The sequence below is a fragment of the Triturus cristatus genome, chromosome 3_2, assembly GCF_964204655.1.
Source record: "Triturus cristatus chromosome 3_2, aTriCri1.1, whole genome shotgun sequence".
Taxonomy (NCBI): domain Eukaryota; kingdom Metazoa; phylum Chordata; class Amphibia; order Caudata; family Salamandridae; genus Triturus; species Triturus cristatus.
Window position 1 is genome coordinate 789,155,640 of NC_140584.1, and position 14,278 is coordinate 789,169,917.

The 14,278-nt window shown below is 48.0% G+C and overlaps 1 protein-coding gene across 3 annotated transcripts in view; it reads left to right on the plus strand.

Moving 5' to 3' along the window:
- Positions 1–13,863: 13,863 nt before the first annotated feature.
- Positions 13,864–14,278, plus strand: part of CPO (carboxypeptidase O) — a 523,455-nt gene continuing 523,040 nt past the window's right edge. For 2 of the 3 annotated variants that reach the window (XM_085648886.1, XM_085648887.1), the window contains exon 1: positions 13,912–14,068. In XM_085648886.1, the coding sequence (XP_085505012.1) occupies positions 14,031–14,068 (38 nt within the window). In that variant the 5' untranslated portion in view covers positions 13,912–14,030. Of the gene's footprint in view, positions 14,069–14,278 lie in introns of all 3 variants that reach the window. The other variant, XM_085648890.1, reaches the window with a different exon arrangement.

Below are 14,278 nucleotides of genomic sequence, written 5' to 3' on the forward strand. Positions count from 1 at the left end.
TTAAAGTGTCATCATCCTCGGTCATGCGGTAAAGCACCTGTTGTTTCCAGGTTTGCATCTGGTTCTCGTATGCCTGAAATGGTGTCACATGACCTTGGTAAATGTAAGTGAGCCAAGGAGATTTGTACAATAATTTAGTGCAGAAAGGAGGCTTCGGTGTTTTGTCTCTGGCTAAACAAGACTCGGCTATTGTCAGGTCAACTGTGCCCGTTTTATGCCCAGTGTTAACCGTACTGCTGATTTTTATTCCCCGGGTTTGCAAGGGGGGCTTCATGAAGCACGGGAAAGCCTTTGGAAAAAATTAGTGCACATACACAGGTGGCACAGAAAATGGCAGCATGCACAGAGGCGTGCACAAACAGTCTGTGTGTTATTTGTGCATGCCTTAGTTTGCTCTCCGTAGCATATTAAAGACAGACCTCTTGGCTGTACCAATGCTTGCTTGATCTTGCGGTATCATTTTCCCAGAGCTTTCTTAGCCCAAATACGATAAATCCAGTTTTACATAAACACGCTACAGTAAAATATTTTAACGCAATCGGGTCTCGTGCAAACGAAGGGATCATGCTATGGATTTTTTCCCGCCTGCCCGTGCCCCTTCTCTAAGCGCCCCCTGCTTGCACTCTTGCATTCTCTGTTAACACTTCTTTTCATTGCTCTATTTGTCTTAGCTCTGGACGTTTTTGCCTCCGTGCAATTTCAGCCCAAGCTTCAGCCATGAAACTGAAGAATGCTCGGGGAAATGAGCTGAAATACCCGGGCGGAAGACAAATAGCCCATTGGCTCCCGGGGAAAAGAAATGCCCCGTAATAGAGATTGATGACTCGCTTTATGCAGGGCCTCAGAAAGGAATCATTGAATTTAATATATTCAATTACTGTTTTAAAAAACAGCCGTTTGGGGTTCTTGGCATTCTGTCGAGTATTTAGTTTATGTGTTGATGAGCCATTCATTCTCCCCCTAACGAGCGAGGACGTATTTATTCCCGCGCTCCCTGCTGCTTCCTCTCAAATAAACGCCTCCCTACTTAAAAACAAATGGGGCAGGTACAAATGGCTTGGCGCTAAATCCAGTTTTGGAAATGTCTGGCTGCAAAAATTGGAACAGCGAGAAAGGGAAACAAAACTTGAGTCATTTAGTAAGAAATGAGTTCACTGTGTGTTCTTAACATCAAGGTCAGCGTTTGATCCAGAGATGGCTATTACGCTGGCCAGTTTGAAAAGCTTTTTTTGTGACTGGGAAACAGTAGGTTCAGTAAACCATAACGGTGTTCAAAACCAGAAGCCATGACAAAAGGCTGTTTAACCTAGGCCCAGAGAGACCCCGCCAATAGAATTTTTTTCTGACATGGGATGTATCTGCTGGAACCATGTTTTGAGCCACTCCATCACCACATGCCGGTTTCTGATCTGACATCACATCTTGCTTAGATAAGACAAAGGAGTCCGAGACTTCCTGGCCGACACACTGACCAGAGACGCTGAAGTTCCTGCATGCAGACACTCCAACTCGCAGTGGTCTAACATCCCTCACGGGGTGTCCATCTCAAGAACAGGATGGGGTCCCACAGTCTCTCACTTCAGGTAATGGGGTTGACTTAATCCTAGAGGGATTCTTGGCTTAACACCTACATACATGCTAGGTACACTTAGGTACATCTAGTTAGGGAGGCACCGTAGGAGCACGCATCTTTTATCATGTGTTTTATATATTCGTATGTATTCATGATTATAGTAAGATGGTAGAACTATACCATCCATTTACCTTTATCGTATTGCTAATCATTTATATTTTATACTCCTAGCGGTTGTTGCAGCTCATCTATTTTACACGAGAATAGCAACTGTTCAATAATTCTTATTGAAAGTGCCCAGCCTGTTTATTCTGTGTATTTCTCTGAGACAGACGGAGTAAGCACGAGTGACTGAGCGAAAGGTAGTATATTGTTTCCACGATCCTGAGGGATCAGGGTTGTCATGTTCGATGGTTGCCAAGAACTATTCTCTCCTTGGTAAGAGGAGATTCTAGTGGCACTGTGAGCTAGTTGGTACAAAAGGTCAACATGCCCGGTGGGGGTGATCAGAGTTTGTCTGACACCAATCCTACAGTGTATGTTGTCTAAACGCGCAGATCCTGTATACTTTTTTTTAGGAACTACACAACAGTTCCTGTCATTAAAAAGCCACAAAAGGACTTGCGAGCTTCATCCATGAGCTGGAACAGGCTGGGAGGCTCCGCTCACCTCATGGTTGATTGTAAAGGCTCTTGTGGAAGAAGGACTTGCCTCTAAAGATGGAGACCATAATCCATCTCAACCTATCATAGCAGGTTGGGTAACTCCAATGGTGTTTCGATAGTTCACCAGTTTGGAAGGGACAGGATAGCTATTTTAAACTGTGACCTTACCTTCCCATGTATAGAACACAGCAGATGTTAATTTTACCCTTGGCATGCACATTGACTCAAAGGGGTAGCCTATTATAATAAAGCCTCACACTCAATGCTGCGGACTTTGAATGGGCTTGCAGAAGCATTCCCACCTGGGTGGCTTGAGCCATGGATATTCCTAACAGCGCATAGTGAAGGGGCTATTTGTTTTGGCTGTAACTGCAATAGGAAAGTGGAAATGAATGGAAAGGTGCATTATGGGCTGCCTTAGAAATGGGAAGTCCAAGGAGACCACAGAGCTGATCTGTAGGGGTTGTGCTAACCCTGCATCAAAGATAACTATCAGATTTCTGACCAAGGAAAGCACAGATTGGAGATGCACATGTGTATAAATGCTGTGAACAGGAGACAAACTCTGCTTTGAGACTTAAGACATGTTCGAATGATTTAATGCATCATAGAATATCTATAATGTGACCTTTATTCTATACTACAAAGTACCTAATGGCAATATCGAAGCAATATATGTGTGTGTGCGTGACAAAGGCTGCTTTGTTAAATGGTAGCGGCAGTCGTAGTCGATAACCTTTCAAGTATTGCCCGGCGGTAATCGCCTCTTATACCATTCGATGCTAAACCAACAAAGAGGCAGGCGCCGGAGACTGGAAGGCAGGAAACAAGGTTTTATTCTCTCCGGAGGAGAACACATCAGGTCAGACAGCAAGGTATCGTCATGAGGTGCTCTAACTGCATCTCTGAGGCCTGGCCTCTTATACACAGGTTTATGACTTTATTGCAGGTTTATCATACATGGCACATTCTTGAGATCGCTTTGATACATGAAAGAACATCCTCAGAATCCCCACTTCAAGCTCGTTCCCACACATATCTACAGTGGAAGTCCCCACCCCACCCACAGTAAGAGATGGCTATCACACAGCTGGACATTCCGCCAATTCCCGGGGGTGTGTGTGACCGGTCGGGTCTCAGGGGGTGGGGGGGCCTTGATCTACTGTAATCCCTTTGATGTGGGGTGTTTCCCTTTCAGTAGGGGCAATAAACTGCATCCGCAGGGCTAGGTGATGGCCTGGGATCGGTTCGGACAATTGAGCGCAGAGGAAGGGGGTTATCAAAGAGATGCATGACCATGTATGGGATGTCGGTCAGGCGTGGGATGTGGTTCCATGGCAGGGTCGCGCAGAAGGAGAGGGTTTATGGCCTGTGTATGAGAGAGCGGGGGTGGCCGGCGCGCGGGGGATTGCTCGCAGCGCCAGGGGGACGCGCTGGCGATCGGCAATGAGCAGGGAGAGACCAGGGTGCCTAAAAATGGCTGCCGTGCGCTTTCCTGTGTGTCGCGCTGGGGAGAGACAAGATGGCGCAGATAATGTTCAGTTCGCAAGCTAAATTTCCACAGTCCTCCCTTTTAACATATCTCGCCAGCTTGTTTTAGTTCGGATCTATCCCCATGATACTACGAACTTCCACCTCATAAAAAGCTTTCATTCGCTCCGCTTCAAAGTTCCGAGTTTTAGGGCGGACCAGGGGCGGCTCTAGGCTCATGGTGGCCCTGTGCAGGGAGCGCAGGTAGGGGGCCCCGGAAGAGGGGGTCCGGGTGGGGCAGAGCTCAGGAAGGTGTTTTAATAAAACGTCCAGAAAAGGCGTTAGATGACCAGTAACATGGTAACAGAAAAACAACGTTTACTTTTTGAGTGCTCATCACTTGGATACTTTGTTTTAGAATCTGGGTCTCTGGAGGGACCCCTTTCAACAAGAAAAACACGTTGCGCGTCCGTAAGAGAGTTCGTGCAACAAAGTAGGATCCCTCCAATCACATAAATCATATTCAGAACACAGGTCTGTAACATGGTCTTGCTCTTTGGCTTCCTTTTCAATCCCAGCATCATCCGCCTGTAAACTCTGAACCTCCTTCAGAATGCCAGATGTTGATGGACCGATGAATGATGTTTCAGTTTCTCTGTCTGAGAGTCTTTTGTAATAATCCTCATCCTGAGTTGGTAATTGCTGCATGTTTGTATCAATTTCAGAGTCACCTTGTTCATTTTCATTGGTCTGCTCATGAGTATCATTCTGCTCATGGATATCATCATTTTTTTATTCTTCTTTATGGTCGTCAGCGCCTGTTTTACAGTGAGTCCTAAGGCTATGAAAAGGCACTAGAGGTTCACTGAAGCAAAATTAATATGCAAGGAACATCCAGTCAGGAGACAACTTTCAAGCAGACGTACGAATCACTAGCACAGCGTACCAACGACCCCATGGGCCGTGGCATAAGCAAGGAAAATGGCCCCTTTGGCTGCTGCTCAGGAAGTAACATATAGCAATTATCAGGGTTCAATGGGCCCCTGAGGGTTTTGGGTCTCAGTACCACTGTACTTGCTGAACCAATGGTAACTATGCCCCTAGTATGGACAGAGAAGGCTGCTTCACCAATTGCAAACTGAGGACTAGTTAAACTAGTTTTCTCTGCTAGTCAGATGACAAGCACTGGAATGTAATTAAAGAAATGATCAAGAAGCCAGTCTCCTACCAAGGTCTCTGCAAAAGGGCATTAGATTGAGTTAACATGGGTAGGCACTGCCATCCTATTCCAGGCGTCCATCCATAGGTGCTTGCATTTCATGTCTGCCTCAACACCATATAAACAGACATAACCAAATGCCAAGTACATTCGAACACTCGATGTTTTAAAAGATTTGTGCAGGCAGATCCACTCATTAGATCACAAGTATCAGCTTCATACTCTGTTTTCACGATTGTTGATAAGTAATTGTAATCATTTTAATGAATCCTTAACATTACGTCTAACACCTCGTACCCTGCTCTCCTCTTCCCCCCAATACGACCGTGCCTCCCAAGTTACACCTCCAAAAGTCACCATGCCTCCCCTCAGCCACAAGTAAACACCGCCCCTGCACTCCTGACTCACTCTTCCCTCAACATAGAGCGCCGATCTGTACCACTCCCTACCCCTGGCGCACGGTGACCACCTCTCCGACCCGCTCCCTCTCAGAGATGAATCGTGAGAGAGAGGCTCTCTCTCATGATTCATCATGCCCTCCCTTCCCATGACCACCAGAATACCTCCAGCTCGCCACCTCACATGGCTTACCTCCACCCAGACCCAAAGCACACACCATCTACAATAACATCCTCACCCAACCTTCCCCACGCCCCTGGCTCCTCACCCCCACGAGCTGGGATACATTCCTACGCCTGATCTGCCCTCCTCCCCAGGGCTCCCCACACCCTCGTCCAATGGCTCACCTTCCCTCGGGTTCTCTCTGCAGTGGCACACGCTGACTCACTCCCCCTCCCCATGCCCTGACCCTCGGGCTGCTCACCTCGCAGCTGGCACCAAAGGTTGCACACTGGCATGCTATCCTCTGCAAGGCGGCCTTTCTTGCCCAGGGTCTCTAGGCGCGCCGGTGCATGGCCTCGGCCGGTCTCGGTGCTGCTCGCTGCACGCCAGGCACGGGTGCTGCCACCCCTCCTGCCGCCAGTGATGCGTGGTGCTTCTGTAACCCCTTTGCTGCAGGACTCGCGGGCACTGCGCATGCGCGCGCATGCGAGCATCCGGAGGTGCCAGATCTGGACTATTAAAACAAGCTCGATTCTCCTGGAAAAAAAGTTCTAAACAAGCACAAGACCTACCAGAAGAGCCCGAAACAAGGCCGACCCCACACAAAGACGAGACTGGGTTAGAAAGGAAAAGAGTATAAGAACAACCATTCAGCGTGCATCACATTGGATTTAGCACGCCTCAGTCGTTCATGCGCCAACCCGCCACGAATATGTATTGTATCCGATTCCTCGTGGTGGCCCCTGGGGTTTGGTGGCCCTGTGCAGGTGCACAGCTTGCACATGCCTAAGGCCGCCCCTGGGCGGACGGGAATAACCTGACACATTTGTACATAATTACATGTAGCTGATGGGATAGGCGAGGAGGCAGTGCATACAAAATTACATCAGCTGCGCCACATGTCAGACCCAGAGATAGGAGGAGAGAAGCTTGCTCGAGCACAAACATGATACCGTAAAGTAAAAAAAATGTTTCTGGCAAAACAAGGGATATTTCGTATATTACTTAAGGCCCAGACTTCGTGTGGATCAGAAATAGTCAGCATAGTCATGTGAACGGCTGGTGTTATACAAATGCCATTATACAAGGTTAGAGTTTCTTAACTTATCAGTGTACAGTTGGAAGTGACTGATGCAATATCACGAAAACTTGATTGGAAGATAGTCAATATAAAAGCGGTTGGGAGAGGAATTCAACTTAACATGAGTTTACAGTCAGGGAAGGGAGTTCTTCTTTCCAGTGTCCTATTATAACGAGCCATCACTGGTAAGCTCTTGTTGTTGTTCTTCTTTTGTTGGCACTGTTAAGCACCGGCGGTGGAGCTAAGGTCCAGCTCAAATCCAAGTTTTCACGTAGCAGGGTGTGACCATCCTTTGTTCTTGGATCACAGTCCAGTTCTGTCCTGTCCCTTGACTGGTCTTATCATAGGTACCTTGAGACGGGGTACCCGCTTCTCATTTTTCTTTTGTAAAGTCAATGTCAAAAATAGGGGTGCTTTGGGAGGCTGAGGGAAGAGGGGGTGGAGTGGGATCGGATCAAAAAGCGGACCAAGGAGAGCAGAATCTTTCAGCACTGGGCCCATCAATCGGGCCCGACGGGTTGGGACTTCAGGCACGCTGGTCAGCGAGCAGGGGGCTTCGGGATAGCCTTTCGTTCTATTGCGTTCCATGCTGTGAATGGTGCCTCGCCCTGCATCCCTATGCTTTGTGGCTCCCCCTTGGTCGATGCCATAGATGTGCCATGGCCCGTAGCCAGGCTGTGCGTCACGTCCGACCCCTCTCTTCCGATGGCCGCAGGTTATCTTGGAATGAGTACAAGAAACAAAATCTTAGAGAGTTGGCAGGGAAGACATTTACACACTTCATCCTCTCTCCCAACCACTGAGTAGTTGGGGAAATGCTTTTATCGGTATGTCTATTAACTCTTATGTCGGTGTGTGTTACTAATTTATTAATCATTGCTGTGGTGCAGGTTTCTGTGGGTGTTCCTGTCCATCGTCTGGCCTGCTAGGTGTCGATTCCTGTGCCCTATAATCGTGGCAGGAAGCCTGACATCTGTCAACTTTCTGGTCTATCAAAAATTCGAACCGGCTTCTCCGGTAGAGACTCGTTCTTCTTTACACAAGTTCTGTTAATACACATTTCCCTCCGAGGACTGCTAAGTTTATGAAAAAGTGCGAGGTGCTACTGTCATGGATTCACAGATATCTATTTCGGGGAGGGACACAAGCTAAACATTTTTCTTGCTGGAGACAATAGGTAACCCTCATCAGCTTAGGCGATGTACCTTTAGAAAATAAAGTCATCAGCTGTTTTGTTCAAAATACTCTGGGACGGCTAGTACAGAGCTGGGGTGATTCTGGGAGGACGGGGATGGTGTCGTTAGAGCTCTAAAACGAAAACCACTGACATATAGTCCCCGGGATGAGGGCCAGATTGGGAGACATCAGTCGTCTTACCTGTCCTTTCTTTCTCAGCCAGTTAAGTCCAACATTTTACAGAAAGGAGAGGTAGTAATGTGGTAAAATATGGTCGTTTTGCTTCTGTCAATTTGTTCGAACACTGTCGTGTTTGAGGCCAATTATACACATACTGAGGAGGTATAGTGTCGTTAATTTATTCAAAAAGAGAGAGAGAGCAAGAGAGCCTTCAGTGAGGGAGAGAGAGAGAGAGAGAGAGAGAGAGAGAGAGAGAGAGAGAGAGAGAGACGTGCGCATCAAGTAGGCTATTTGGTACAAGTACGACATAAAACGAGAGAGAGACATGGGTATGATAATAGGCTACTTGGTGTACACACAACATGGAGTAGCACGGGTCAATTCTACGTGAGAAAACACAAGCGGGGGAAAAACATAAATTCGGCGATCACGTACACACAAATACCGGGTAGGGCGTAACAGTACATACATCAAGCGCAGGAATTAAGACGAAGACAGAGCTACGTTAAGTACGGGGACCTCTCCTTTCCTGTCCTCTTTCCTATGCATGCTGCGTATTTTCAGTATTTTCCGTAATTCATTTTGGGGGGGGGTGTCGGACTTTTCACTCCCCTCCCTTTGATCGATAGACAAGCACTTCAGTCATACGATGACGTTCTCTTCCAGCGACCCAAGCCTATGAAATGCATACACATTCATACCGTGTAATCAGGGCACATACGCACAGTCATACCATACAGTTTTTCACGCTCCCAGTGGTGGTCTGCGCTTCACGCACCATCCCACAACGTTTGTCTATGTTTTTCCCTACATTGAGCACAGTGCGGTCCATGTCCACTCCATTCTTCAGTCGGAACTCCGATGTGACCTATAGAGAAGAAAAGAAGGGGGGTGTGCAGCATTCAAAGCACATCAGCGCGCATAGACACGAAAAAGTTCTACTTACCACGTACCAGGCTAGCGGCAGGAGCGGGTAATACCACAGTCCTACTATATCCTTCCTTTCGACTATACAAGATGCTCCATTTTATTCGTCTCCTAAATTCGGGTTCCCTTGTCGTGCATTTGTTTCTCAATCGGTCGCGTATTATGGGGCAAGGTACCGTACCTTGCATTCGGCAGATACCTTAAGCTATAGTCAACCATTTTCCAACAATTCTGAAAAAGACAGGCGTGATTGGTACAAATTTCATCAATCCAAAAATTCAGGCAAATAGGGTCTGCATTATCTGCTTTCTATTGCTTGGGAGTAACAATCATTTATTCAAAAACCTTTACCAACCTAGATGATTTGTCATGACGCTGATTCCGTAATTCCTTTAAGAAGCCCTTTATTTAAAACAATGTCAGTATACAAATACGGGCCTACAACCGCTACAGGCCGGCCACGGTGTGAAAGGCGTCGAGTATCATGAGCAACACTACTTTAGCATAAATTCAGTACCCTCCCCGTCCCTCCAACCATCATGTGTGGAAATATTGCATACATAAATGTCAAGTAACCGGGACGCCATAAGGAGTTGCAGGCCCCTCCTACATTGGCGCCATTTTGGGGCGAGGTCGGGTGGGTCCAGTGCACAGTCTGTCTTCACACTAACTAGCTGCCGGACCAGAATCCCTTTCGGTAGTTCGAGAACTTTCGTTAGCGTCAGCTTGCGTCAGCATGGCGTCACCGCGATCTTGTAGCAATGCCGTGGTCCGTTCTTGGGGCGGGGCAGCAGGCGGGTTCTTCCGCCGACGCCTTGAATCAGTCTTTCTTTTACGGCACCAAACGTAGGCAAGATGGCTGCCGCCCGGGGCAAAGACAAGTTAATGTGGAATAAGCAAGCAAATAGCGGCGGTTGCCCCCACCGGAAGCCCACGGGAGTCGAATGCCAATGACTCCCGCAGAATCTGCAAAGTTGAGAGGGTGTTTTTCAAGGGTGGGGCCCACGCCCGAGCAGACAAGCTTCCGAGTCCAGGGCCGCCTTTCGGTGGGCCAGGCCTCGATCTGAAGAACCGACACCCAGAGTCCAGAGGCAGCAGCAGCAGCAGCTCTTCGTTACAGCCACCGGGGTGGGTCCCCCGATCACTCGGCTGCGGGGACCCACTTCTCGAGTCAAACGCTAATGGCAATCTTAGTGGACCTGCGCCTGAGTGGTTGCCCGGCGGGCGAGACGTGAATGGCTGTCCTGCTGCAGCTGGCCGGTGAGTGCAGGGGCGCCTACTCATCTGGACAGCGAGTGAAACGGCTGGGTGCAACCCAGCTGGCCGGCGAAAGAAACAGCAGGGTGCAACTCAGCTGGCCGGCGAGTGAAACGGCAGGGATGCCTTCTCTGCTGGTGAGCCTCCACCTGGGGAGGCGGGGGAGGCCCGGCCGCGTCGCTTCCCCCCTGCCAGGGCACCCTTCGCTGCCGGTCGAAGCGGAGAATGGGAAGGCCAGTACAACGTGGTGGACTCCACCTTGGCGCTGCCAGAGCCTCGGCGCTGCATGTAGCCTCCGGCCTATTCGCACAATTGTCCGCCACTGATGTCGATGGATTTTGCATGGCTTTTATAGCCCAAAGCCGACTAAAAGGACCGCCCAAAACAGGCCAATGTTGCTATTTCGAAGAAGGAGGGGCGAGGACTGTCATGTAAATAGTTGTTTAAAAAATGTGTTTTAATGTGTTTACCCTGTTGGCGTGTTGTTATACCTATAAGTTATTAAAATGTTATAATTGTACTACTTTGTTGGAGTGTTGCATATATTTGTAATCCGGCAACGAGCACGAGGATGTTACTGTGCAACCGGAAAATAACATAGCCCAATTGTGCGCGGTCTAGCCCAGTTCGGTGACATCGATAGTGGGTACCGGCAGGCTTCCGTTGGTGCAGGATTTTTGTCGCGTTTACTAGGCGGGGTGGGCAGTAAGGCAGACATGTTTTAGGCAATGAGAGCGGCGGAGCCGAGCTACCTCGTGGCTACCTCGACCGTGGGCTTGGCTCCTCCTCCTAGTTTCATATTCCTCGTAAAGGGCTATTTCCTAGCGTTTCTTGTGTTGGTAGGGTCGAAAAGGGTCCCCTCAGCAGTCTACTGGTCTCACTAGATTATTTTTGTTTCTTTATAGCGATTTTTATGCCCTAGCTTGCTGTAAGCTACGGCGACTAGTCCATATTTAGTGAACATGTCCTTATTAGGGGTGCCCTCCAGTGGAGCCGGATGGTTCACCTCTAATAAGCGGTCCGGGCAGAACCAACTACCAATCAGTGGGGAGAAGATAGGCATGACGGGTTACAACGGGGACAAAAGTCAGCACTACCTATCTTTTCACTGCTTGCAAAGACTAGATAGAATATCTCTATTCCACGTTATTTGCAAGCAGAGAATACCTCCAAAGAACCAATATCGAACAACTAGTGTTCGGACAATCAATCAATCAATGGTGAGAAAGAGATAGGCACGACGGGTTACAATGGGGACAAAAGTCTGCGTTACCTACCCTCACTATTTGCAAAGACTAGACAGAATATTTCTATTCTACGTTATTTGCAAACAGAGAATATCTCAAGGAGCACTATCCTTCAAAACAATCAATATTCGGACAATCAATCAGTGGGGAGATAAAAATAGGCACGACGGGTTACAATGGGGACAAAAGTCTGCGTTACCTACCCTTCACTATCTGCAAAGGAAGAGAGAGAGTATTTCTACTCCTCCCCGTTTGTAGACAGCGAATATCTCAAGGAGAACAATCAATAAGCAAATACTAGTATTTCAATCAATCAATCAATCGTTGCGCAATTTGTCGTGTTTCACGACCTTACCCGGACCGCGTGGAGAGTTTCTCGTCTTCCGCCTCCAGCGCCCGATCGTCCTCTACACTCCGTTATTGCCACGGCACTCCTGATGGTTCCCAGTCAGGACCGTAGATCACTCCAGAGAGGTCTGCTCGGAACCAGTGAAGTTCGGATGATCGGCTGCCAGGCGAGGGTCTATCGGGCAGGAGCTCTCCCGATCGTTGCAGTCGTTCACTCTGTCGTTGGGACCTCTCCCACTGGATCCACGTGTCGCTGATGGGCCCCACGCTTGGGACGCCAATTGTTAAATGGTAGCGGCAGTCGTAGTCGATAACCTTTCAAGTATTGCCCGGCGGTAATCGCCTCTTATACCATTCGATGCTAAACCAACAAAGAGGCAGGCGCCGGAGACTGGAAGGCAGGAAACAAGGTTTTATTCTCTCCGGAGGAGAACACATCAGGTCAGACAGCAAGGTATCGTCATGAGGTGCTCTAACTGCATCTCTGAGGCCTGGCCTCTTATACACAGGTTTATGACTTTATTGCAGGTTTATCATACATGGCACATTCTTGAGATCGCTTTGATACATGAAAGAACATCCTCAGAATCCCCACTTCAAGCTCGTTCCCACACATATCTACAGTGGAAGTCCCCACCCCACCCACAGTAAGAGATGGCTATCACACAGCTGGACATTCCGCCAATTCCCGGGGGTGTGTGTGACCGGTCGGGTCTCAGGGGGTGGGGGGGCCTTGATCTACTGTAATCCCTTTGATGTGGGGTGTTTCCCTTTCAGTAGGGGCAATAAACTGCATCCGCAGGGCTAGGTGATGGCCTGGGATCGGTTCAGACAATTGAGCGCAGAGGAAGGGGGTTATCAAAGAGATGCATGACCATGTATGGGATGTCGGTCAGGCGTGGGATGTGGTTCTATGGCAGGGTCGCGCAGAAGGAGAGGGTTTATGGCCTGTGTATGAGAGAGCGGGGGTGGCCGGCGCGCGGGGGATTGCTCGCAGCGCCAGGGGGACGCGCTGGCGATCGGCAATGAGCAGGGAGAGACCAGGGTGCCTAAAAATGGCTGCCGTGCGCTTTCCTGTGTGTCACGCTGGGGAGAGACAAGATGGCGCAGATAATGTTCAGTTCGCAAGCTAAATTTCCACAGTTTCAGCTGAAACGTCTTGTTTTGCACTAATAAAATATTTGTGGATAGAATTGGTGTGCCGCTTTCTCTCATTCAGGATTGGATTCCATGGATATATATATATATATATATATTTTTTTTTTCTTGGCCCCCGCTTGACAAATCACCCCGAAACTTTCGAGACAGGAGCTGACCGGAGCGCCCCATTAGTTTTGACCATTTCACAAAGATTCGTCAACCGGCGCCAAAGATATTGGCAAAAGAAAAAACGCTTTTTTAATAGAAACAAGGTCCTAACTATAACTACCTACTGGCGACTGCCAGTAGATAATATACATATATATATTAGCAACGGTTTCTTATACTGGCCATACACACATGATGGTATTTGCAAATAGCAACTTTAGTAATCCGATTTCTTTTAAAATACTAAGTAACACCAGTGGCAATATTACTTAGCATCTTTAAAAAAGTGTGGAAGCCTTGCGCCAGTCCTGCTGCACTACTGCCTGCCTGCCTCATGGATAACGCTTTGAGTCAGACACAGGTGCCAGACAGGGCAGGAAGTCAGGCAAGTGAGCATTTGTCACATAAAAAGATTTGAGCTGAGCTCTGTAAACCGGGCTGACTTGGTGACAGCCCTGAATTAATTGTTTTGGGGCCTTTGGGAACCTCCCACAAATGACGTCAGGCAATGCCATATTTCCAAGCAGCCTTGGGCGGGTATGGTATAAGACCTTTACCTCCAGAGGCTGCTAATTTGTACAGCTGCCTGACAACCCCGCCCTTTCCAAAGTTGTCACTGGATGTGGTGGGGTCATGAAGCATAACTGACCTCATCTATCTCGGTGACAAGATGGGAAAGAGAGAGTTCATTTATTATAATTTTTTACAGTCTAAGCAACATTATTAGAATAATCACTGCACATTGTATTGTGCTGTGTTTACTGTAGTAACCCTGCACTTGCATTAAAACCAATATTAACATAAACTCACAGAATCATGAGACTCAGCTCATCACCCTGTAACGTCGAGTCACATCCTGCATGCACACGCTTCTGCTCAGTGTATTTCTGTATATAGTATTTAAGCCGGATTCGCAGAGTAGAGCTTTTACTTTCAGCTGGGACTCGGACACCTCCCTCAGTGACAGCCACAGGCAGCACACCAACCCTGGACTCATCTTATCAACCTGCAGGACTGAATGGGACAGAGGCCCTCAAACAGAAGTTGCCAGATAAGGTAAGTTTAAAATATGAAATATTTAATTTTACCGATCTTCCTTTTCCTTCACAATTTCACATTTAAGCACATTTCATTTAGAATCCCAACTGTACAAAAACATAGTCATTTGATTAAATAGACTAATGTTTCTTTTGGTATAAGAATCTCGCTAACATACAGAGTCTACAAGACAGCTGTCTTGCCCATTAGTGCATTAATGGCACTGTC